At 39.1% G+C, this 27,632-nt stretch overlaps 1 protein-coding gene across 3 annotated transcripts in view; it reads right to left on the bottom strand.

The window, feature by feature from the left end:
- SOAT1 (sterol O-acyltransferase 1) overlaps positions 1-27,632 on the bottom strand; it is a 72,910-nt gene that overhangs the window by 13,097 nt on the left and 32,181 nt on the right. For all 3 annotated transcript variants that reach the window (XM_037022474.2, XM_037022473.2, XM_037022472.2), the window contains 7 exons: positions 6,214-6,362; positions 4,784-4,843; positions 3,350-3,457; positions 2,209-2,491; positions 1,426-1,504; positions 829-910; positions 486-531 (listed from right to left, as the gene is read on the bottom strand). In XM_037022474.2, coding sequence (XP_036878369.1) covers positions 486-531; positions 829-910; positions 1,426-1,504; positions 2,209-2,491; positions 3,350-3,457; positions 4,784-4,843; positions 6,214-6,362 — 807 coding nt within the window. The remainder of the gene's footprint in view (positions 1-485; positions 532-828; positions 911-1,425; positions 1,505-2,208; positions 2,492-3,349; positions 3,458-4,783; positions 4,844-6,213; positions 6,363-27,632) is intronic.

The raw sequence follows: 27,632 nt of genomic DNA, 5'->3' as shown, positions 1-27,632 counted from the left end.
TGGCATTTTTAAAAGAACACTCTTAGAACCCCTTTTTCTTGCTACATGAAATTCTTCTTAACAGAAGAACTTACTTCATAAATGGGTATTTGATTGAGATAGGAATTTTAAATCAGATCTTCTGGGATTTTTAAATTCTGATTAAGGGGCTGAGAAAGGCATGGGCAGTGTCAGATCTCCCTCACAGACATGTATGCCCCAAAATAAGAAACCAGGAGTGGAGGGAGAAAGTCATGTAGATTTTTACTGAAGCAACCAAATGGAATTACTTTAATTAAAATAAAGTCTTTTACTGGAGAAAATTACTCTTGATGTTGGCAAAACAAACACCATTCACTCTACTGGGAATAGTTTAAAAGGCTTCTGAGAGAGTTCTAGAGCTCCAGTAGATGTGAGTTTACCCTCACTTTAAAAAGATTAAATTATTATAGATAAGAATCCCCATCTCCCAATCAACAGATTAGTTCAAAAAAAAAAACCCTTACCTGTGCAAACTGCATAGCAACATAACCCCACCTTACAGTGGGAGTCCTGAAAAGAAGGACACAAAGCAAGTTTTCTAAATAAAATGAAGAACTGACCTTTAACAAAGATTCTCACAATATCTTCCCAGATAGAACATCACTTTGGGGTATGAAATACAATTGAAGAATTATGGCAATCAAGCTGGATTGCTAGAATCAGCAGCTTGGGCTTCCCATGCCAGCGAGAAAATTAAAATTCATTTTATATTCTCTGTAGCCCTGCATGCACTGGTCCCTGTCTACCTACCCCACCTCACGTCACACTTCAGGTGCTCAGAACGTTTCTCTTGTGCAGTGCTGTTACCTGGGATAGTGGTCCCGGTAAATGAGGGTAGGCGCAAACAGGAAGTACAGGTACTGGTTGACGGTGGGTACTGGGGCAGTGCCTGGGAAAGGAAAACTTCGCTTAGGTCAGAGACTCTTCAACTGCCCTCAGCAAAACTAATAAGGGAATATAAGGAAGCACAGAACAGGGAAGAATCAATCTATCTCTTAGCTCACATCGTTTCCTCCTGCTCTCCCAAAATGGTAACTTCTTATTCTTACCGTAACTGAATACTACCAATCCCTCTCAATTTAGTTATTCCTATGACTTTAGACATAACTCCTAAAGCTTGAAGTAGCAATTCTAAAGAGTCAGTACATACGGATGTAATGAGTCTATGAATATTCAATAAAAGTAATGCAAAATTACAGTGATTAATGATCAGTGTTTTTAAATTGCAGGTACAGTGGCAGAATAGGAACACCCAGGAATTAGGGAGATAGTCTTCCAAATCAATATGGATCCTATATTTTTAAAATTAACCATAATGTCTACAGAATGTAATACGCCATCCCAGTAAACACCAAAGGTTGAAAAACCTTATGAATAATCCTTTGACCTAATGGAATTACATACTTGATTTCTCATTAGCTGATTTTAGTACCCGAGGCACATTCTCTCTGACAAATGAATGGGCCTTCATTATCAAACGAATCTACAAAAGGAGGGGGAAAAAAAGGATGAATTTTGTATCGTGCCTATGTCTTGTCTCCTACCAGCAACCCCAGAACAGCACTAGATTATAGTCGTATAAAGAATTTAATTTTGCATATACCAACTCAAGTTCACTTTTACAGAATAAAGCACATGAAAAGTAAATTCTAAAGAAGGATGTGTTATTCCTCAAATTATTTTGCACCCTACAGCCCTATTACAGGTATACTACAAATTTAGAAATTAAAGGCCTACTCAAAAAAAGACTCCCAAAATGGTTCCACCATCAAACAGCATTACAGCCAGCCAGTAAAAGTCAGAAATGTCTGAAGGGTGTACAAACCAAATATAAATCCCTTATTTAGATGGAGCTGGTTATATGGCAAAACAATGAATCTGAACTTCAAAAGTGGCATTTTGAATTATTTTGTAATAGAAATGTTTTAGAATTTATATATGACTTCTTCAAAAAGCATTAACAAAATTTGAATTCATCTACAACAGTTCAATATAATTTACTTCAATTATCAAGAATCAGAAAATGCCAACACCAGAACAAATTTCAAGGGGTGAGATTATCTAGTTTAACACGTTAATTTTATCCAACTAATACAATTAAAAATTAACAGATCTAGCAGTATTTTATTGTTATTATTATTACTAAACTAAGCATAGCATTGTATTGCACAACACTAAAAACCTTACCTGTTCCAGTATGACAATAAACCGGGAAGCTGGTGGCAGTGTATATGCTAATACAACATATGTTGGTCCAAAACCTAGAACTCCAATCTGGAAGACCATAAAAAGTAAGCAGTGGAAGAGAGAATAGATCACTGGATGAGTACTCTTGCTGTAGCCTCTGGCCCAATGTTGAAAGATAAAGTAGGGAATTGAAAGTGTACATAAGAACATGGCCCACCATGTCCACATAGCAACAGGAAATTTGCCAAAAGCATAAGATATGAGACTGAACTCAAGGACCAGCCTGAGGAGAAAAGCACAGAGAAAAAACACAGGGGTAAATTTTTAATATGCACTGTTCAAAATCTTCAGAACCAAAACTCTCTACCTTAGTAAACACAACATTCATACACTGAAGTAATGGATATAACAAGTTGTGCTAGACAGAGAACTGCTTCCAAGCCTTTGCTTTACAGTATATCTCAACAACAAATTTTCTAGAAGTCCTAACATCCGGTCTTTGGACATTAGATACCCAAGATAACCTAAAATAGTAAGACTTTATTAAAACTTCTCAAAGATTAGATTCTCAGTAAATAAAATTCAAATATTCTACAGCAAAGTTAATACTTAAAAGCATTCAGATAGCAACCACTATTATGTACAAAAGATGATTTCTCAGAAGGAAATAGACTTGATTTTAAAAATCTATTAATATATTATACCATTATCTCAAAATTTAATTCTAATAAAGCACATAATTCAACGTATAATTACCACAGTCACTTTTAAAGTTACAATTTAATTTTTGTATTAAAAAGAGATGCTTTCTTAAACATTAAATTCCAATAAGCTACTTATTAATAACCCTTAAATACATGTAGTAGAAATATCAATAAATCATACATATACAAAATTCTCCCATTTAGGTATATTACTTACAAACTACTAATGACAGACGATTTTAAAAGTAAATGTAATGAAATGTTCAATAGTCTGCTTAATTAATACTTTTCAGGAGAGAAATCTAACCCTCACATCAGCTGCTTTGAGATTTTCTGGGGCATATTTAACCAAATCATCCTTTACCAAAATGTAAATATAGCGAACACTCCCAACACCCCATGCATCAACTAGTCTAGCCTCCCTTTTCTTGTCTTACCTTCCTTCATCAATGTAATCTACTACAAGTGTGCTGAGGATAAAGAGAATGAGGAGGGCAATAAACATGTGATATATTGTCCTGATGTGGTCCACCTCAAACAGCTCACTGTAATTCAAACAAATACAATAATCTGTATTTAATTTTAAAACATAATATATTAAAAACTTTACTTTGAAGCAGTTCAGAAGATGCTTTAATCCACTCTCTAAAACAGTGACCATGGAATATTAAACCTGAAGTAGAGATAGTAAACAACATGACCAAGGTAAAAACTTAATGGAAAAGCTTAGGACAAGGCTCTTCCCAATAAAATAAAACTGCCTTCTAGAGAACAGCATGGTAATCCAACACTTAAAACAAATGGTGTACATTCTTGAAAACCTACCAGGAATGGCTGTTTTCTAGGCAGGCAAAAGCTCATTCACTGAAAACATGGAACACTGACACTCTTCCAAAGGGTAAAAAGTTTATTTTAAAGACCCAATTCTTATACTCCACCCCCTACACTTAACTAATATGTATTAGGTACTATCTATCTATCTATTTCCAAGATTAAGATCCCCATGCATGCATTTCTATGATGATGATAACCAAGTACTGTCTTACATATTTAAAAACTTAACCATTTACAAATGCTTTTTATTTTCTATCCTCATTGACCTTTTTTATTTAACTGGGCTAATTTTCTTATAAAGCACAGAAATGACTTCCTAGATGACTTTTTCTCAGTCAATTTTTTATTTTTGATTGAAACAAGTTTTTTAGCTCTGTTTTTATAAAGATGTATGCTCATCTAAGTAACATTTTTAGGAATCTAAAATACTATTAAATTTCCAGATTAAGGATCTTCAAATTCTAATAAAATCCCACACATAGAATGTGTTTCATTTCCTGTTCCTAATAACTGTTTTATTTTCTCTTTTAAGTGAAAGGCTTGTATTTCACCCTAGATAAATATTTTAAAAGCCAAATCTAATTTCTTTTCCCCATAAAATCCATACAACCAGTGTTCTAAAACAAGTAAATCTGAGAAAACTATCAAATCTCTAATCTGGCTAGCCAGAGAAGAGAGGACAAAATTTAGATATCAAGAAGGCCACAACCTACACTCTCTCCATAGTTTTACCTAATGAGAAAACTTCCTTCTAGCTCTTGGGGTACCCAATTTTCTGCAGGACGACATCAAGGAACTTATCAGAGGCCAGATAACTACTCTGATCTCTAACTCTTTCTTTGAAATGAGATAAAGAACCCAAAGATCAGAAAGGAGGAGCAAGAGAGCAAGAGTACAAAAAAGTATCAAAATGAGAAATTTACAGGGATACGGAACAAACTTATTAAACATTCACTGATTAAGCAATGACTAACAAGCAGACTACTCCGATTTTTTAAAAACTCAAACTAATAACATAAGCAACTAAACATACTCACTCTAAGAGAGATCGCCTTGTAATAAAAATCTTTCCATGTTCTGGAGGTGCTCTCAGATCTCTGGTAAGAGCAAACAAGTAAACCAAGATGTAAGTATTTCTAGTGCTATAAGAAATCTAAACCTATGGATAAGAGGAAGAGTATTACCAATTACTGTATTTTAACATTCTCTAACTACTTTCTCAGGATTACCCAGGGACGGTGTTATGGGTTTTATTTGTTTATTTCATTTACTCCTGAACTAGGCAATGAGGCAAGGACTAGTGCGTATCCGGTTAGGAAAAATGTCATTTAGGCACACCAAACGAGAACAGCACTCAAAGGGGCTCCACAGCCCAGCCCCTATGGACATGCATTTCTGGCCTCACATGCTGACAACCACTCTTCCTTCTTGTAAACATCCCCCAAAGTCACGGACAGGCCTCCAGTCAAACCTGCAGGCCAGTTCACAGGCTATTATTGGTCAGCCCTCCAAAACTGCACCATGTTTATGATACCCTCCCAAATGCCAAAGGATTTCCAACAATCCCAGCAGCTCCCTGATCATAAAGATTGCTTCCAGGTACTAAAACCTCACTTTTTTTATTTTTTGCAAATTAAGTTTATTCTATAAAAATAAGACAAGCAATTCTGCATTATTCATTTTCTTTTTCACTCAGAGTACAGGTTTAGAATTAGAGTAGCAACAGGGTGATTGATAAATTCTGTCTAACTGGCTTTTTTCTTTTTTGTTTTTAAACCTCACATTTTAATATCTTGCATTATTATTTATTTTGGGGCTTTCTGCACTACCATTAGCACTTCTGTTAACTATTAAATAAAGGTCAAAACTGTCCTCCAGAACAGGAGACTGAAAGATGGCAAAGGCATAAACAGAAGCAAGCCCAGAATTGGCAGATGAGCACGTACTGGCCTTTGACAGCCTCCACTCTATTGCTCTGGATGACTGACCAATTCAAAGAACATATACTAAATGCACTGTACTTTATTACGAGTGTTGTATAGAATCCAATGGAGAGGCAATAGCACGATGTGGTAAAGAACATGGACCCTGGAGCCAGACTCTGGGTTCAAATCCCCACTGTGTAATCTGGGACAAAATCTAACTGCTCTGTGCTTCAGTTTCCTTATCTGTAATATGCTGGTAGTTACCGATCTACCTCACAGGGTCACTGTTTAGTTGAAACGTAGAGCCCCCAGCAAATGTGGCTGTATTACTGTATTAACCAGCAAGGTCGTAAATAAAATATGCACGCTTGTTAGAATCCATGTATTACAATGAAGAAACCCATACTGCAAGTGGTTAAATGATCTAAACGGTAATGAAAACTAATGCTAGGGTGCGGACCCAGGCATCTCAACCGCAGTCTAATCCCTGAGCTATGCTAGGGCACAGGGATTAGTTTGCATTAAAACAAACTAATACTTACAGGGTTCTATGGTTGTTCTCTCCTTCAAAAACAGAAAAGGTCGTGACAGCACACCCACCATTGTCTAATGATGCCGATTTTTCAATGAGATTGGTCACAAAATCATCAAAGTGACTGCCAACTTCCTTCATAAAAAATGGCTTCAATTCCTGGAATTTTAAAACAAGGGAAAAACATTAGGAACTGACACATGCTTATGGGTTATGAATTTCTAAAGGGTTCTCTTTAACAGAGATGGGTCAAAAGAAATCCATGTTAAGTTCACAGGAATAAAAACAGAACAATGATTTCTACAGCTGACCTGTAGTTTCAGAAATGACTACAGAAAAGGCAACATAATGGTAAATGTCACTCTAAAAATTTATACCCTTTTAAGTGTAAAGCAAGACATAGAAGTAATCACTCCTAAATGGGCTGCTACAAATGACATACAGAAACCACACAACAGAAATGAAAAAATGAAAGCCTTTTTTTCTCTTCCAATTTTTATCTGAAGAACAAAAAGTAAAAAATCAGTGTTGTATCACAACATACGATTTTAAGTCCTCTTTCTTCTCAAGCAAGCCAAGTACCACTGTATTTTAGATCATGTCATACAGCTGTGTTTATCCCGTCCTCCCACAGCTATATATTTATCACACACACACACACACACACACACACACACACACTCTCTCTCTCTCTCTCTCTCTCTCTCTCATAACATAGAACTGTTAAAAAATTTGTTCCCATATGATTTTTAACATCTTAAAAATACATATGCACAGTTTCTGAAAAGTTGTAAAGTAAAAAAATATTTCTTCAGATTGTAATAGGCCACCTACTGTGTGGATGCTCAAATTATAAATATGGGTATTAGGCAGAAAGACAGCTATGAGCGGGATGAAAAGAGGGTGAGGCCCACCAAGAACTCAGGGAATTAATCAGATAAAGCCAGAGAGCCAGAAAGGTACCTTGACATTGTGAGTTCATTCCACATGCTCTGAATCTAGACTGACCTTGAGACTTGCCGTAGCAGGTGAGAGAGCACAGACACTAGACAAGCATGATTAATTTTCCTAATAATGCGGAGATTAGCATAAGAACGGAAGGGACTTATTTTAAGGCTAGGATTCCACTTCTGAAAGAGAGAATTGGGAAGTTAGATTCTCCGGTAATCAGCTAAGGACTTATCTTAAGGCAAGGCAAGCAGTCTTAACTGATGTGTTCCCAACACTTCTTAGTGGCCACTATCTTAGAGAGGAACAAGGTTTGTCCTACAGAACTACCTAGAGGACTGGCTATAGACAAGGACATTCTGTCTCTCACCCAGAGAGAGAATCATGAGATGAGACCACCTGACAAACCTACACCCCCAACCCTTAACCTTTATCCCATTCTTGAAACTCCTTAAAAGCCAGAATCCCAGCTTTGGGCCACGCCTTGTCCTCAGGTTGCCCACACTCCGCTTTCTTGGAGTGTGTATTTTCAGAAGACTTTTTACTGCTCAACTTTCTACCCTTTGTCTCTGTGCTCTTCCAGTGGTGTCTCTGTCACTTTGCTAATCATTCCATTCTGTTTGGCAGACTTTAAGCTTAAGTCTTCACTCTCTGTTCTACTTGAGACAGCAAGTAAACCTGCCTTTATCTACCTTGACTCTAGCCATTCCTCCCTTTGAGTATTTCGAATAAAACTTTCATTCTGCTTCACTACTGTGTCTCTGCCCTTCAATTCTTTGTTGTGGTGAGGACAAGAACCAAGGAGAGCTCATCACCCAAACATAGGAGCTTTTAAATTATCAGGACTCATCTACATAAAGGAAAACAAAGTGTTACTGATCCTTCTAGGAAAAAAAAAAAGGGCTCTTTCCTCTATTTAGATATTCCTAAAATATCTGAAGCAGCATTTTTCCAGATTCTGTTATACCAAGAGTTTAAGTCCTTTAAAAGTAAAACCTAAAAATGTCAATGTATCTAATGGAACTGTATGAAGGCTTTTCAGACTGCTCTCCCAGCTCCCAAACACTTCTGCATCCTCGGCAGTGAGAATACATAAAGTCCAAGCTCTCAAAAGACAGCTGGTGCAGATGGAAAATACATCACAGACAAATGATGCACAGTAGACTACTTAAGTGTCACTTGAGGAACTGGTATCAGTTTAGCAAACAAAGAGAACAAGGATGAGATGATTAGAAATGTCGTTTTTGAGCTGGGAGTGAGCTGCAATCTTGAAGGACCAGTAAGGATTTAACAGGAAGTGAAAAATGACTGGAAAACACAATGTGATGGAAAACACAGAGGTAAGAAAGAATCAACTGAAACAAAAAATGTGAATGATGTGGGTTGGTTTTAAGGGCAAAATATAGAAGACCCTATGTCCCCTTGAAGAAAGGATAAAGAGCTTTTATAAAATTATTCTTTCATATTAAGGTTATATAACAGCATTTTATTTTAGTTCCTTTTGCTTGTTCCATTTCAATTATGTGCCCAACTCCATATCAAAAATTTTCAATAGGATGCTTCTCCAACCAGAAAAAGAAAAACAAACAAAAAAAGACACAAAGGAAAAAGGTTCTTTTCTCATTTATTCTCTCATTTAATTGGACTGATTAATAAACAGGCCTTTTCTTCCAGCTGCAAAAAATGCTGTCCCATGTAGAAATACACTGAAAGGGAAGAATGGAAAGAATTCATTCATCCCACCAGGTGCTAGGTAGGTACCGTTCTGGGCACTGTTCTAGGGGCTGGAGATACAATGATGAATAAGACCAAGTCCTTGTCCTCAAGAACTTAAAACTCCAGGAGGGTATAGGCAGGATATCTGGTCCCAGATGGTGTGACAGAAAGAAAGCAGAGGGATGGGGTGGGTGTTGTTACTTTTTTAGAGAGGTCAAGGAAAGCCTCAAAGATAAGATGACATTGGAGAAGATTTGGAGAAGGTAAGAGGACAAGTTAGTGGCTATCTGTGAGGAAAGCACAAAGAAGAAAGAAGTGGGAATGAAAAAAACCCTGAGGCAGGAACACGCTGTGCCTGTCGGAGAGAAACAGCAAGCAAGAAGGACGTCATAGCCTCAGCCTCGACAAGAGTGGTAAGAGTTCAGGTCAGAAAAGAAGCTGAGCTAAACCATTCTAAGGCCTTAACATTTACCTACCCCCTACCCACTTCAGTCCACTGAAATTTTACAAAACATGAAAAAAAAGAAGCCTGGAATGCTGAGATGAGGTAAACAGAATCAGGGCCCTTCTCTTAGCCAGGATTCCTCAGACTCTGGAACCAGCCCTTCACAGTTAAATCATGGGTTAAGTAGACGAGCAACACAGAGAAAAAAACCAGTAACAGTAATAATAATGAATGCTATACAAATGTCAGTAAAAGCTTTTGAAATCAGGTCCTAATCCACTGACCTCCAGATGAATAGTCAATTCATGGCATAAGCTCTCGTGCTGTACACACTACTCACCCGGAGACTCATATCATACCTGCAGAATGTCAGGTACAGGGCTGTGCATTTTTGCAGGGTTTTTTGTTTGGGGGCTTCTAAAAAAAAATTCACACAACAGTGAGTCTCTGCCATACATCCCCAAAAAAGTGTACCTTCCAGTCATGTAAGAAGAAAACGTACAGCATCATTCTCCTTACCCTTGCCCTTCTTACCAACTGTATCCTTTTCTTTCCCCCCCTTCCTCCACATGCTCCAACATTCCTTCCTTCTTCTCCAGTCATTCTGCAAAAAGGATGGCCCTTATTATCCCAACCTGATACCTGACTTCAGGAACCACACAGATTTGGGTAACAAGGAGTACCTCGCTTACCAGCACCTATGAGGATGAACAAGACACACACAGCCCTGTTCTTACTGAGCTCCCTGGCCATCAGTGAGGAAAGACAGAGCTAAAGTATTAATGGTTCAGTGACTCCCACAAAGAACGAACAGCTCAGAGTGATAGGAGAGCAGAAAGGGAAGGAAGTAAAAGAATGAAAACCACAGACATCTCAACAGCATGAGGGCCAGTTAAGGTGGTGACAGATATGTCTCCTGTAACTTTCTTTCACAACACTACCCCACTCTCTGACACCCCAGACAGTACAGAGCACTGCTTGGGTATACAGAGCTAAAAAGGTTCCTATTTAAATGTGATTCATTCATATATTTTGTTGCAGTAAAATTTATATGTGGCTATGACATACTGATGTACAAGAAATAAGAGTTTTGTCATTTAGATGTATTTGGTCTTTCAACCAGTTACTGAAAATGCTTGTCATAAAGGTGATTATGTTATTAAAGAAGGTGATTTATTACCACCCCCAAGGGTGGTACAAACACAACCATATGATCTGACGGTGGGAAATTTCAGTCCCACCCACCTCGACCTCTGGGGGAGAGGGGCTGGAGGCTGAATCAGCCAATAGCCAGTGACTTAGCCAATCATGACTGGGTAGCAAAGATTCCATTAAGGACTCAAGAGAACAGCCTTTTGGTCCTTTTCAGAGAGCTTCCACACCTGGGGAATCAGATGCCACTGAACCAGCCCAAGCTCCTGGAGGACAGAAGTTCCTTTGTTCAGGACCTCGCCGTATGTATCTCATCATCTGGCTGTCAATTCACATCCTTTAGTAAGCTGGCAAACCTATGTAGAAGTGTTGCCCTAAGTTCTGCAAGCTGCTCTAACAAATTAATCAAAACTGAGGATGTCGTCCTGGGAACCTTCTGTCTGTGGTGGGGGTAGGAACCAGCCTGAGGCTTGTCACTGGTGTCTGCAGTGAGAGGTGGGGGTGGTATTGTAGGACTGGGCCCTTATCCTGTGGGATCTGATGCTATCTCCAGAAAAATAGTGTCACAATTAATGGGAGACAGCGGCAGAATTCAGTTAACTTCTCAATACCCTGCTGGTGTCTGAGAACTGGCTGAGAGAGATCCAGCAATTACTTGGACTGGGTTTGGAAACTCTAAAGAAGTATGTAGTTCAGGAATCCATACTTCAGCTAGTACAATACTAAAGGAAAATAAGAAATACAAGCTTTTGGCTAGGCAGAGCTGGATTCAAATTCTACCTCCACCACCTGAGTGGGTCTAAACCAAATGATTTCACCTTTCTGAGCAGTTAACTTACATGCAAAACTGAGATGAATAGATGAGTAACATCTAACTTGTTAAACTGTTGTGTGAAAAATTTTTTTAAAGCCCCCAAACGAAAAACCCTGCAAAAATGCACAGCACAGTACCTGACTATCATTGTACAGGTATTTGCTGCTCCAACCCCTCCCTGCTCAGTCAGAGCTAACCTATGAAGAAAAAAAAAAAAAAACATACTGCAGTAATTTAAGCAAATGCTATCACTCAGTACTATTACTATTAAAAGGCAACTGTTTAAACCTGCTATATTCCTATACATAGTATTATACTAACTAGATGCTAAATGTTCATTTCTAATGCCTTTCTCCTCTTTATCAGAGGAATCAAAAGTTGACAGAAGAACTCTACTGTGGACACCATCAAGCGTCCTTACCTACCTTCTTTCATGTATCCAAGTACTGATGAAAATAAGGACTGACCACTTATTACTGCTACTCCCTTTGCAAGCACGAGTGTATGTCAATACAGTACAAGAAGTATTCCACTTCAGCCTTGTTAAATAACATCAAATTTGTTAATCAGAACCTCAAAACGTGATCACAGTAAATCTGAATCAGTAACCTGGGAAGGAGGTTGAAAGTTACAAGTGTTTTAATTTGCATATCTTTTTCAATCTTGTCATCATTAATATTAATTTTGTTCAGCCCGTGGACTACAACTGTCCCAACATGACAGATGGACAGTATGATGGCAGGAGGCAGGCAGTTAACTAGAAACTAGGAAAGCAGGTTGCTTAGATAATCTACTAAACAGAATCACTGGATTTTAGAGCTCAAAGAAACCTCATTTTAAAAGTAAGCAGTTTAACAAAACAAACTCTGAGATTCTAAGAATGGGCACCACCACGACGCAAGATCTTGTGGCTGGACCAGTGAGGACATAGGCTAGTCACAGGTGAGGCTGCAGAAACAGAAAGGGGCTAGATCCTGATAGACCTTCAAGCATTTTCTGAATTTTTCATTTTATCCTAAGGGCAATTGGAAACCAATGATGTTTTAAACACAAAGTTCATAAACATGTCCAGATGTGCATTTTAGATAACTTCTAAAAATGCTTCCAAGTAGAGGTTATTTGGAAAGAGTTTTAAAATAAGAGAAGAGCAGGGTCATTGATGGATAGATAAAATAACCTTTCAAAGGCATGAAGGCATGGGGAAAAAAAGTAGATGGAAGAACACATACACAAAAACACACACTCTGAGTACAGAATACAAGAAATTATACTCTATGACTCCACAAGGTCATTTTGCTAGTCCGTGAGTGACTTGTTTCTCTGATTCGCTGTCTGGCTTTGCACAGAGAATCTTTTAACCTCATAGTGGCATGGAACCAGGAACCTGACCTTTTTGGGCAAAAACAGGTAATAGAGTGTTTAGGTCGCAAACTAAACTGACTCAATAGAGGTCTCCCCTAACAATTCACTCTGAAGTTACTGCATTTTGTTCTTTTCCTTCGTTGCACTTAATACACTTTGAAAGTCTGTGTATTTCTGTATTTTGCCATCTTAATGTCTAGACCCCATCTGACTTTAAACACCATGTCTTTTTGTTAACCATTGTACATCCAGCGCTCACCAAAGCAACTAGCAAGACTGTAGGTGTAAATACATTTCTCAACAGCTTTTGAAACCAACCCTGGCACCAAAACTCCTACTCATACCACTGCTAGATTTATCCAATGTCTATTATAAAGCAGAAAGTAGTTATCTAAGAGAACTACCCAGCCCTGATTTCTTCCTAGAAGCTATGAATGGACGGAGACTAAAAATCACCATTGTTATTGTTGGCAATGGCTATAGTTCACTGACCACTATATGTTAGATACTCTGTTAGGGGCTTTTATACATTATTTCTAGTCTTAAAACAATCTTCGAAGCAAGCAATATGATTCTTCTTTATGTATGGGAGAGCTAAGCTTGAACAAGTGTATAACTTATCCAAGGTCACAGAACTTGAAGCTGTAGAACCAGAGTCACAACCCCAGTCTATATGACCTCAAGAGTTCACATAACATTATACTGCTCTCCACTGTACTTTAGCTGAAGTATTTCCTAAATGATTAGCACTATAAGCAAGAACAAATCCTAAAAAAAGTCGATGTAACATTTAGCCTGAAAATGGTAGATAATCTAATGAAAAGTAAGGTATTATCTAGTTTAGTTCTACTGCAAACATTCACCTGAACACATCAATGGGTAAAAGGTTTGCAATGTAATAAACTCCTCTTCCACATCAGGGATGAGGGGGAGGCTTGTTTGGAAGTCTTTAGTGTAACACATATTCTTAGTACAGAGAACCAAAGGTTCAAGATAAACAAGCAACAAATGAAATCAGAGCTCTGAATTTGAATTCCTTTTATTTAAAATAAAATTAATCCTGGGCTGTCTCCTAATTTAGACTACAATATTCTTGATGTCACATTTTTGTCGGTCTAAACTGGGCCAAAACACATTTATGTGTATTTATCTACTTATATAGCTCCTTATCTTAACTATCCAAATGGTATATTTTGCTGGTATCTTCATCGTCTTTCCCTATCTCCTTCATTTCATTAGCCATTGTTAAATGCTAGAAAACCACAAAGCAGTAAAAATACATTCCTAGTAAAGTTACCAAATGATATATCCATACAAAATGAACTATTACGAAATCGCTTTTCCAAAGAAAATTTGAACACAAAAAACCCACAAAATAGTAAGAAAAATACACAAATAAACACATACAGTTGATGCTGATTTTGCTGACATAACAATGATGTACATGCTGGCATGTATCTACAAGGATCTATGTGTAGGATGAAGAAGGAAAACAAATTATTGGAAGGAAACCAAAGTAATCTCCAAGTGGTGAGCATATGGGTGGTAACTGTTTTCTTTTTATACACTGTCTCATAAATTTTCTGTAATAAGTCTATACTACTCCTACAATCAGGAAAAAAAATTATATAAGAAAATATATACTGCCTGTTCTTAAAGCAACCCTATATATTAACAAGACTTGGGCATATTTTTTTAATAATGTATTTAATCTAATCTGTCACCGATTTTTATTTGGCACTAAGAAATTAAAAAGTTGCTAAGTGAATTACGCTACATAGCACACTGTTTTCTTTTTGTTGGAGATACTAAAATATTAGGAAAAAAAGTGGTTCTCAATAAATGGTAAGCAAAATATTACCATTTGATTAGTATTGTATTTTGAATACTGAGTCAATGAAAACAGACTAAAAGCCACTATTGTTATTGTTGGCAATGGCTGCAATTCACTGACCACTATATGTGGTCATTGGTAAGGTTGTTAACAAAGCTCTAAAATTACATAACTTCACAAATACCAACTTACAGTGATATCACTTTACAATTTTCAAAGACTGTTTTTAAGGTATCTAATTCATTGTGGTTCCTCTTGCTTATCCATTTTATAGATAGTGTTCTCTGCTAGCATGAAGACAGAATCCACAACACTTAAGAATCCCAGCACCTAACACACTGCCATGAATTAAGGAACCAAGTAGTTAATTCATGGGAGTAAACAACTAAACACTCCTAAGAGAGAGCTATACGGTAGGTACCTTTCTGCATTTTTCAAGAGATGAAATCTTAACAGTGAATTTATTTTCCCGAGTTTCATCAAAGTGCATTAGACTAAGAGATCTATGTATTTAGATGGAGTACAGAAAGCCAGAAAGGGAAATTATAAGAATGCAATCACATTTACATAGCCAAAAGGAAAGATCTGACCAGATCAAGCACAGGAAAGTAAAATGGACAGTTGTAGCAGAGATTTAGCTGTCAACCTATCATCCCCACCCCCTACCCACTTTAGCACTAGAATCCCTGATTTTTACCCGAGCACACGACTGCCCAGAATAATCTCTTAGTCTCCCTTTGCACCTAGGTGAGGCCACATGTCCAAGTTCTTGCCAATGAGATACAGGCAGAATTGGTTTGACAAAACCTCCAGAAAACATCCTTAAAATATAGCTGGTACCTGTTCCTTGCCTCGCCTTCTTTCCCTTGCTCAATCCTGCTCCTTGAAACTCAGATGAAAATGCCTGGAGCCATCTGGACAAGGAGAAGGAAGATCCCAGCCTATGAATGAGGAAACCAGAGTCCCTGGGAACCACAGAAATCACCATACCAGCTCTGGACTTCCTACCTCTGGATCATTTACATAAAAGGGAAACAGACTTTTATCTTGTTTAAGCCAAAATTACTCGTGTTTATCTTGAGTTACTATTATAGTACAACCTCGTCTCAATTTATAGCCAAAAACTTTTTTACAAGAGGTTAATCAAATGAGTGATAAACCATGAAGTCAAGTCCTCTTTTGTGGACATGCCATCTGAGTCTTACTCATGAGTTTGTTCATTTAATGGTTGGGCAATAGCACAAGGTACTAATGTGAAAAAAGATGCTTGAAATGCCCTAAGAAGCAAGTGTAATTATGTTGCAACAAACATGTATTTTAGGATGTAGAAATAGGAAATAATTTTTCATCCCTTCAGTTTTCACATTAGACCCAATATTCCCTCTACGTAGTTGTGTACATTAACAACAGTTCTATAAATGTTAATTGTAAAGATACTCCCTTTTCTCTTCTCAATCACTTTTCTCTGCAAACTGTCCTCAACAGTAAGGACAGGCACCTAGTCTAGGCCAGGGTGGTACTATATCCCCTGCCCTCTGGCTAAAATCCAGTTCTGTCTCATGAATCTGATAACTCTGAGGCTAGAAAGACTGACTGGAAATCTTATTAACTGAAAATTTCAGAAATACGTTAACTCTTGCTACTCAAATCCTTTCTCTTTCCAACGCTTGAGAGTTCAACTTCTAGGATTCTATGAAATACATTAGTATCTTTCAAACACATTTCCTTTTATGTTTAAATAAGCCAAAGGGGTTTCTGTTCCCTGAAACCGAAATAAACAGCTTAACTAAAACAATGTACAGCAAAGCCAATTTATCTATTAGCCTGACCTGGTTGGGAGTTAATCACTTAAATCTCCCCTGGATGTTCTGAGATATTTTGTCTTGTCACAACGCAATTCTAAGGCTTTCAAAAGGTCATGTCTCCAGGTTACACAATGTATGATCCTACTAGCACCCTATTTTTTTTTTTTTTTTTTAATTTCTACCTGTTTATTGTTTGGAAAATTAGAGTCTCCATGATTATATTTTCCCCTATTGTGGTATATGGTAAAATGATATAAATTAAAATTAAAATCTTTGTTCATAAGGAGCATTTTCTACATTATGGATTATTTCTTTTGAGTTTATTCCTATAAACAGAATTCAAAAAGTTTTAAATGTTTTGATACACTTTAAGGTTTTTGATATTGCCAAATTGCTTATCTACTTAAAAAAAGTTATGTGTGAGTGCTATCACACAGCACCCTCGGCTGCCTTTAATGTCATTTATTAATTTTTGCCAACTTTACATGTGAAAAATTGTGCGTTCTTATTTTACTTTGCACATCTTTGAGCTTTTTGCATTATTTGTTCCCTAATTGTATGTCCCACCTTTTTTATTTTTATTTTTATTTTTTTTATTTTTTTATTTTTTTATTTTTTATTTTTTTTATTTTTATTTTTTTTGAGAGGGCATCTCTCATATTTATTGATCAAATGGTTGTTAACAACAATAAAATTCAGTATAGGGGGGTCAATGCTCAATGTACAATCATTAATCCATCTCAAGCCTAATTCTCGTCAGTCTCCAATCTTCTGAAGCATAACGAACAAGTTCTTACATGGTGAACGAATTCTTACAGAGTGAATAAATTCTTACATGGTGAACAGTACAAGGGCATTCATCACAGAAACTTTCGGTTTTGATCATGCAATATGACCTATAAACCATCAGGTCAAATATGAATATTCATTTGATTTTTGTACTTGATTTATATGTTGATCCCACATTTCTCCTATTATTATTATTATTTTTATTTTTAATAAAATGCTGAAGTGGTAGGTAGATGCAAGATAAAGGTAGAAAACATAGTTTAGTGCTGTAAGAAGGCAAATGTAGATGATCAGATGATCAGGTGTGTGCCTATGGACTAAGTATTTATCCAGGCTAGACAAGGGCAGCAAGACATCCACGGATGCAGAAGATTTCTCTCAAAGCAGGGGGGGTGAGGTTCTGAGCCTCACCTCTGTTGATCCCCAAATTCTCACCTGATGGCCCCCCTGCGACTGTGCCTGTCTTAGGTTGTTCCTCCCTTGAGGAATCTTACCCGTCTTTGGCTAACCAGTCATCTTCCGGGGCCATACAGGGAAATGTAAAGTTGGTAAGTGAGAGAGAAGCCATATTGTTTGCAAAGGTTAGCTTTTTACTTCTTTGCAGATTTATGCCCTGTGGCTTCTATGCCCAGCACTTGTCTCGAGGTATCTTTACCACCTGGAGGAATTATGATACTTGGTAAATTCGATATGAGGCACGAATTCTATTTAAGGTTTGTAATTAGGAAGGAAGAAGAAAAGCTATAGATGTAGCATATGAAGGAAACTTGGGAGGATTGATTATTTCTTTGACATATCTTCTTGTATAGTACCTTAAGTATGTATAGGTTTTAAACTACTAACTAATTTGCACACACATATTAACATAATAGGACTACGGTGACATAAACAAAGCAAATCTATAATTACCAGCCATCTCCAGTGAAGCCAAGAAAACCATTTAGGCACCCTAGGCATTTGTGAAAATTTATCTATGATATGATGGATATTTTCCAACTGTACTTGAACCATCAGACAAATTAAAGCAGCCCATTTCTGGGATCTGTTCACATCCCATATGTTCTTTTAACCATAGATAGTCTATAGTCATGAGATTTTGGGGTGCTACAACTTGCACCCCTCCCAACTCCTGGTTGAGTTCCAACAGTACAGATCCAGTCAAATTCGTTGTCTCACTGTATGCACATGCCAGCCTAGACATCTCCCTCCTCCTTCTTATGGCAAGTCCAGGAGACGGTTCCCTATTTTTTTAAGTACTTAAAACTTTATGACAACATCTAGAAGTAGCCTTCATAGACTCAATGAGTTCAACCCACTGTCATCAACCTCCCTCATTCCTCTTCCCTTCAGACTGAAGAGCTTGCTCAGTACTTGACAACCTTCTCCACACCTTTCCTTAATATGAGCTCCTCTATATTTCTAAATGTTCACAGACAGCTCTTTGTAGGTCACCAGATTTTAGCAACTCAAAATATAGGACACCCAGTTAAATTTGAGCTTGATGAACAACAATTAAGTTTTTGTCTGTCTTGAATATTGCATGATAACTAAAAAAACTGTTGCTTATCTGAAATGCAGATTTAACTAGGCACACCATATTGTATCTGACAATTCTAGCTCTGTGGAGCTGAATACGTTGCCCAGTAAGATCTAGAGACTACCCATTCCCTTTACAACAGGAAGTAGTGAATTGGGAGCACAAAGTTGGAGTTAGCTATTGTTAGAAAAAAATGAAACGACAAAACAAATGGAGTCATTTGCTTCCCGCCCTCCAAACTAAGACTAAATTAGTTTCAACCTGTTTCAGGAATGTCATCTTTCAACAGTCAATCATGAATTTTCTGGTCAGCACCTATGAGGTCATCTGGGGCAATGGGCCCTCTCCATCCCCCAAAAGATGAGGTAATCTGTATGGAAAGCCCCCCCCCCCCCCCCCCCCCCCGCCACGCTATAGGGAAAGTGACCTTGCCTGAAACAATCCTTTCTTTTCTTAGTAACTTCTTATCCTACCTCCTTCCTATGAACACCATCAGCAGCCACCTCTCTACTTGCCAGATGGGATGATACCTGATTCATGAAATCACTTAATAAAGCCAATTAGATCTTAACATTTACTCAGCTCAATTTCAGTTTTTGACACTATGTAATTATAACACAGACTTCAGGGCTGAAGGGGATCTTGGAGATAACCAGCCCAACACTCTCACTGTAAAGATTAGGGAAGACTGTCCAGTAAAGGTAAATGACAACCGCACTGCAGCCTGACACCAAATTACAAACATCTAGAAAGATTCCTGTCATTTGTTTTAAAAATTATTCCGAGGGCGGAGCCAAGATGGCGGCGTGAGTAGAGCAGTGGAAATCTCCTCCCAAAAACACATAGAGCTATGAAAATATAACAAAGAAAAATCTTCCTAAAATAGAGACCACAGGACACAGGACAACATCCAGACCACATCCACACCTGCAAGAACCCAGCACCTTGTGAAGGGGGTAAGATACAAGCCCCAGCCCGGCGGGACCCGAGCGCCCCTCCCCCCGGCTCCCGGCGGGTGGAGAGAAACCGGAGCGGTTTTTTTTTTTTTTTTTTTGGCGAGCGCTTTTTGGAAGCCTTAGAGGGACGGGCCCCCGTTGCTGGGGAGGCAGGGTGGCGGGACCGGTGAGGAGGTGCCTGGGAACGGCGCCGGAGGACAAAGAATATCCCGCGTTTCTCCCTGCGAGACCTGGGGGCGGGTGCCTGAGACCGGTGCCTGAGGACGGAGGAGGTCGCGCGTTTTTCCCCTTTTTTTTTTTTTTTTTCTCTTTTTAGCGAGCGCTTTTTGGAAGCCTTGAAGGGACGGGGACCCCAGTGCTAGGGAGGCACGGTGGCGGGACTGGTGAGCGGGTGGCTGGGACCGGCGCTGAGGACAAAGAATATCCCCCGTTTTTCCCTGCGGGACTGGTGGGCGGGTGCCTGAGACCGGCACTTGAGGACAGAGGAAATCGCGCGTTTTTCCCCTTTTTTTTTCTCTTTTCTGCGAGTGCTTTTTGGAAGCCTAAAAGGGACAGGGACCCCGGTGCTAGGGAGGCAGGGCGGCGGGACTGGTGAGCGGGTGCCTGGGACCGGCACCTGAGGACAAAGAATATCCTGCGTTTTTCCCTGTGGGACCGGTGGGTGGGTGCCTGAGACCGGCACCTGAGGACGGAAGAAATCGCGCGTTTTTCCCCTTTTTTTCTCTCTTTTTGGCGAGTGCTTTTTGGAAGCCTTGAAGGGACAGGGACCCCGGTGCTAGGGAGGCAGGGCGGCGGGACTGGTGAGCGGGTGTCTGGGACAAGTGCCTGAGGACAAAGAATATCGAGCGTTCCTTCCCTGCGGGACCGGTGGGTGGGTGCTTTTTGGAAGCCTTGAAAGGACAGGGACCCTGGTGCTAGGGAGACAGGGCAGCAGGACCAGAGAGCGAGTGCCTGGGACCGGCACCTGAGGACAAAAAAAAAAAAAAAAAAATCGCTTGCTTTTTCCTTTTTTTTTTTTTTTTTTTTTCCCATTCTCTCTGTTCCCTCTCTCATTGTTGCTTGTTGTTTTGGTTTGGAGAGTGCTTTTTGGAAGTCTTAAAGGGGCAGAACAGGTCACTTAGACCAGAGGCAGGGAATCTGGGGATCTCTGGGCACTCTAACCCCCTGGGCAGCAGGGAGCACAGAGGCCCCTTACGGAGATAAATAGCCTCCTGGCCGCTCCCCCTCCAACGGGGCTCCACCATTTTGGAGGAACAGCCCCAGCCAGGCCAAGCCCACAGCAACAGCGGAGATAAACCCCAAAGCAACTGGGCAGGAAGCAGAAGCCCTGTCTGCGCACAGCTGCCCCACACAAGCCACTAGAGGTCGCTATTCTCCCAGGAAAAGGCCACAAACCAACAAGAAGGGAAGCTCTTCCAGCGGTCACTTGTACCAGCTCTGCAAACTATCTCTATCACCATGAAAAGGCAAAACTACAGGCAGACAAAGATCACAGAGACAACACCTGAGGAGACAGACCTAACTAGTCCTCCTGAAAAAGAATTCAAAATAAAAATCATGAACATGCTGACAGAGATGCAGAAAAAAATGCAAGAGCAAGGGGAAGAGATGCAGAGAAAAATGCAAGAGCAGTGGGATGAGATGCAGAGAAAAATGCAAGAGCAGTGGGATGAAGTCCGGAAGGAGATCACAGATGTCAGGAAAGAGATCACAGAAGTGAAACAATCCCTGGAAGGATTTATAAGCAGAATGGATAAGATGCAAGAGGCCATTGAAGGAATAGAAGCCAGAGAACAGGAACGTATAGAAGCTGACATAGAGAGAGATAAAAGGATCTCCAGGAATGAAACAACACTAAGAGAAATATGTGACCAATACAAAAGGAAAAACATTCGTATTATAGGGATACCAGAAGAGGAAGAAAGAGGAAAAGGGATAGAAAGTGTCTTTGAAGAAATAATTGCTGAAAACTTCCCCAAACTGGGGGAGGAAATAATCGAACAGACCATGGAATTATACAGAACCCCCAACAGAAAGGACCCAAGGAGGACAACACCAAGACACATAATAATTAAAATGGCAAGGATCAAGGACAAGGAAAGAGTTTTAAAGGCAGCTAGAGAGAAAAAGGTCACCTATAAAGGAAAACCAATCAGGCTAACATCAGACTTCTCAACAGAAACCCTACAGGCCAGAAGAGAATGGCATGATATACTTAATGCAATGAAACAGAAGGGCCTTGAACCAAGGATACTGTATCCAGCACGACTATCATTTAAATATGATGGTGGGATCAAACAATTCCCCGACAAGCAAAAGCTGAGGGAATTTGCTTCCCACAAACCACCTCTACAGGGCATCCTACAGGGACTGCTCTAGATGGGAGCACCCCTAAAAAGAGCACAGAACAAAACACACAACATATGAAGAATGGAGGAGGAGGAATAAGAAGGGAGAGAAGAAAAGACTCTCCAGACAGTGTATATAACAGCTCAATAAGCGAGCTAAGTTAGGCAGTAAGATACTAAAGAAGCTAACCTGGAACCTTTGGTAACCACGAATCTAAAGCCTGCAATGGCAATAAGTACTTATCTCTCAATAGTCACCCTAAATGTAAATGGACTTAATGCACCAATCAAAAGACATAGAGTAATAGAATGGATAAAAAAGCAAGACCCATCTATATGCTGCTTACAAGAAACTCACCTTAAACCCAAAGATAAGCATAGACTAAAAGTCAAGGGATGGAAAAACATATTTCAGGCAAACAACAGTGAGAAGAAAGCAGGGGTTGCAGTACTAATATCAGACAAAATAGACTTCAAAACAAAGAAAGTAACAAGAGATAAAGAAGGCCACTACATAATGATAAAGGGCTCAGTCCAACAAGAGGATATAACCATTCTAAATATATATGCACCCAATACAGGAGCACCAGCATATGTGAAGCAAATACTAACAGAACTAAAGAGGGAAATAGACTGCAATGCATTCATTGTAGGAGACTTCAACACACCACTCACCCCAAAGGATAGATCCACCGGGCAGAAAATAAGTAAAGACACACAGGCACTGAACAACACACTAGAACAGATGGACCTAATAGACATCTATAGAACTTTACATCCAAAAGCAACAGGATATACATTCTTCTCAAGTGCACATGGAACATTCTCCAGAATAGACCACATACTAGCTCACAAAAAGAGCCTCAGTAAATTCCACAATATTGAAATTCTACCAACCAATTTTTCAGACCACAAAGGTATGAAAGTAGAAATAATTTCTACAAAGAAAACAAAAAGGCTCACAAACACATGGAGGCTTAACAACATGCTACTAAATAATCAATGGATCAATGAACAAATCAAAATAGAGATCAAGGAATATATAGAAACAAATGACAACAACAACACTAAGCCCCAACTTCTGTGGGATGCAGCAAAAGCAGTCTTAAGAGGAAAGTATATAGCAATCCAGGCACACTTGAAGAAGGAAGAACAATCCCAAATGAATAGTCTAACATCACAATTATTAAAACTGGAAAAAGAAGAGCAAATGAGGCCTAAAGTCAGCAGAAGGAGGGACATAATAAAGATCAGAGAAGAAATAAACAAAATTGAGAAGAATAAAACAATAGCAAAAATCAACGAAACCAAGAGCTGGTTCTTTGAGAAAATAAACAAAATAGATAAGCCTCTAGCCCAACTTATTAAGAGAAAAAGAGAGTCAACACAAATCAACATAATCAGAAATGAGAATGGAAAAATCACGACAGACTCCACAGAAATACAAAGAATTATTAAAGACTACTATGAAAACCTATATGCCAACAAGCTGGAAAACCTAGAAGAAATGGACAACTTCCTAGAAAAATACAACCTCCCAAGACTGACCAAGGAAGAAACACAAAAGTTAAACAAACCAATTACAAGCAAAGAAATTGAAACAGTAATCAAAAAACTACCCAAGAACAAAACCCCGGGGCCGGACGGATTTACCTCGGAATTTTATCAGACACACAGAGAAGACATAATACCCATTCTCCTTAAAGTGTTCCACAAAATAGAAGAAGAGGGAATACTCCCAAACTCATTCTATGAAGCCAACATCACCCTAATACCAAAACCAGGCAAAGACCCCACCAAAAAAGAAAATTACAGACCAATATCCCTGATGAATGTAGATGCAAAAATACTCAATAAAATATTAGCAAACAGAATTCAACAGTATATCAAAAGGATCATACACCATGACCAAGTGGGGTTCATCCCAGGGATGCAAGGATGGTACAACATTCGAAAATCCATCAACATCATCCACCACATCAACAAAAAGAAAGACAAAAACCACATGATCATCTCCATAGATGCTGAAAAAGCATTTGACAAAATTCAACATCCATTCATGATAAAAACTCTCAGCAAAATGGGAATAGAGGGCAAGTACCTCAACATAATAAAGGCCATATATGATAAACCCACAGCCAGCATTATACTGAACAGCGAGAAGCTGAAAGCATTTCCACTGAGATCGGGAACCAGACAGGGATGCCCACTCTCCCCACTGTTATTTAACATAGTACTGGAGGTCCTAGCCACGGCAATCAGACAAAACAAAGAAATACAAGGAATCCAGATTGGTAAAGAAGAAGTTAAACTGTCACTATTTGCAGATGATATGATACTGTACATAAAAAACCCTAAAGACTCCACTCCAAAACTACTAGAACTGATATCGGAATACAGCAAAGTTGCAGGATACAAAATCAACACACAGAAATCTGTAGCTTTCCTATACACTAACAACGAATCAATAGAAAGAGAAATCAGGAAAACAATTCCATTCACCATTGCATCAAAAAGAATAAAATACCTAGGAATAAACCTAACCAAGGAAGTGAAAGACTTATACTCTGAAAACTACAAGTCACTCTTAAGAGAAATTAAAGGGGACACTAATAAATGGAAACTCATCCCATGCTCATGGCTAGGAAGAATTAATATCGTCAAAATGGCCATCCTGCCGAAAGCAATATACAAATTTGATGCAATCCCTCTCAAATTACCAGCAACATTCTTCAATGAATTGGAACAAATAATTCAAAAATTCATATGGAAACACCAAAGACCCCGAATAGCCAAAGCAATCCTGAAAAAGAAGAATAAAGTAGGGGGGATCTCACTCCCCAACTTCAAGCTCTACTACAAAGCCATAGTAATCAAGACAATTTGGTACTGGCACAAGAACAGAGCCACAGACCAGTGGAACAGATTAGAGACCCCAGAAATTAACCCAAACATATATGGTCAATTAATATTTGATAAAGGAGCCATGGACATACAATGGCAAAATGACAGTCTCTTCAACAGATGGTGCTGGCAAAACTGGACAGCTACATGTAGGAGAATGAAACTGGACCATTGTCTAACCCCATATACAAAGGTAAACTCAAAATGGATCAAAGACCTGAATGTAAGTCACGAAACCATTAAACTCTTGGAAAAAAACATAGGCAAAAACCTCTTAGACATAAACATGAGTGATCTCTTCTTGAACATATCTCCCCGGGCAAGGAAAACAACAGCAAAAATGAGCAAGTGGGACTACATTAAGCTGAAAAGCTTCTGTACAGCGAAAGACACCATCAATAGAACAAAAAGGAACCCTACAGTATGGGAGAATATATTTGAAAATGACAGATCTGATAAAGGCTTGACGTCCAGAATATATAAAGAGCTCACACGCCTCAACAAACAAAAAACAAATAACCCAATTAAAAAATGGGCAGAGGAACTGAACAGACAGTTCTCCAAAAAAGAAATACAGATGGCCAAGAGACACATGAAAAGATGCTCCACATCGCTAATTATCAGAGAAATGCAAATTAAAACTACAATGAGGTATCACCTCACACCAGTAAGGATAGCTGCCATCCAAAAGACAAACAACAACAAATGTTGGCGAGGCTGTGGAGAAAGGGGAACCCTCCTACACTGCTGGTGGGAATGTAAATTAGTTCAACCATTGTGGAAAGCAGTATGGAGGTGCATCAAAATGCTCAAAACAGACCTACCATTTGACCCAGGAATTCCACTCCTAGGAATTTACCCTAAGAACGCAGCAATCAAGTTTGAGAAAGACAGATGCACTCCTATGTTTATCGCAGCACTATTTACAATAGCCAAGAATTGGAAGCAACCTAAATGTCCATCTGTAGATGAATGGATAAAGAAGATGTGGTACATATACACAATGGAATACTACTCAGCCATAAGAAGTGGAAAAATCCAACCATTTGCAGCAACATGGATGGAGCTGGAGAGTATTATGCTCAGTGAAATAAGCCAAGCAGAGAAAGAGAAATACCAAATGATTTCACTCATCTGAGGAGTATAGGAACAAAGGAAAAACTGAAGGAACAAAACAGCAGCAGAATTACAGAACCCAAAAATGGACTAACAGGTACCAAAGGGAAAGGAACTGGGGAGGATGGGTGGGCAGGGAGGGATAAGGGGGGGGAAGAAGAAGGGGGGTATTAAGATTAGCATGCATGGGGGGGAGGGAGAAAGGGGAGGGTGGGCTGCACAACACAGAGAGGACAAGTAGTGACTCTACCACATTTTGCTAAGCTGATGGACAGTAACCGTAATGTGGTTGTTAGGGGGGACCTGATATAGGGGAGAGCATAGTAAACATAGTATTCTTCAGGTAAGTGTAGATTAAAAATTAAAAAAAAAAAAAGAAAGAAAGAAAGAAAGAAAAGGGGGATTACTCCTTAACAGGATAAAACTATTGGTAAATCAAAGATCAACGCATGCTTTAAATATCCTTAATGTTGATCACTTAAAGGGTGTCAGATGATCAGCTATGGAGGTACTCTTTTCTGATAATATTCCTTTCTCTTAATTAAAAAAAAAAAAAAAAAAGCAGTTACTGTGTGCTGACCTCCAATGAGTTCTGCACAGTGGTATAGAGGGCATGTCAAAGTGTGGGCAAAGGGTCTGTTTGTTTCTACGCAGAAGATCAAGGCCTAGCTTGGATACCCAGAAAATGAACTAAGATACGATATGAGGAGGAGCTTCCGGCATCAGCACTCTCTGGAGGACTCGTGCCGGGGGATGATCATCAAAAGGCCTCCACAGGGATCCGGACGATGCTGCGGTTGTGGCTGCATCCAGCCCACCGTCTCCTGGACTTGCCATAAGAAGGAGGAGGGAGATGTCTAGGCTGGCATGTGCATACAGTGAGACAACGAATTTGACTGGATCTGTACTGTTGGAACTCAACCAGGAGTTGGGAGGGGTGCAAGTTGTAGCACCCCAAAATCTCATGACTATAGACTATCTATGGTTAAAAGAACATATGGGATGTGAACAGATCCCAGAAATGGGCTGCTTTAATTTGTCTGATGGTTCAAGTACAGTTGGAAAATATCCATCATATCATAGATAAATTTTCACAAATGCCTAGGGTGCCTAAATGGTTTTCTTGGCTTCACTGGAGATGGCTGGTAATTATAGATTTGCTTTGTTTATGTCACCGTATTCCTATTATGTTAATATGTGTGTGCAAATTAGTTAGTAGTTTAAAACCTATACATACTTAAGGTACTATACAAGAAGATATGTCAAAGAAATAATCAATCCTCCCAAGTTTCCTTCATATGCTACATCTATAGCTTTTCTTCTTCCTTCCTAATTACAAACCTTAAATAGAATTCGTGCCTCATATCGAATTTACCGAGTATCATAATTCCTCCAGGTGGTAAAGATACCTCGAGACAAGTGCTGGGCATAGAAGCCACAGGGCATAAATCTGCAAAGAAGTAAAAAGCTAACCTTTGCAAACAATATGGCTTCTCTCTCACTTACCAACTTTACATTTCCCTGTATGGCCCCGGAAGATGACTGGTTAGCCAGAGACGGGTAAGATTCCTCAAGGGAGGAACAACCTAAGACAGGCACAGTCGCAGGGGGGCCATCAGGTGAGAATTTGGGGATCAACAGAGGTGAGGCTCAGAACCTCACCCCCCCTGCTTTGAGAGAAATCTTCTGCATCCGTGGATGTC

This window comes from Manis javanica, chromosome 11 (genome assembly GCF_040802235.1).
Source record: "Manis javanica isolate MJ-LG chromosome 11, MJ_LKY, whole genome shotgun sequence".
Taxonomy (NCBI): Eukaryota; Metazoa; Chordata; class Mammalia; order Pholidota; family Manidae; genus Manis; species Manis javanica.
Note: the sequence above shows the minus strand (reverse complement) of the source record. Positions and strands in the feature narration are given on the sequence as shown.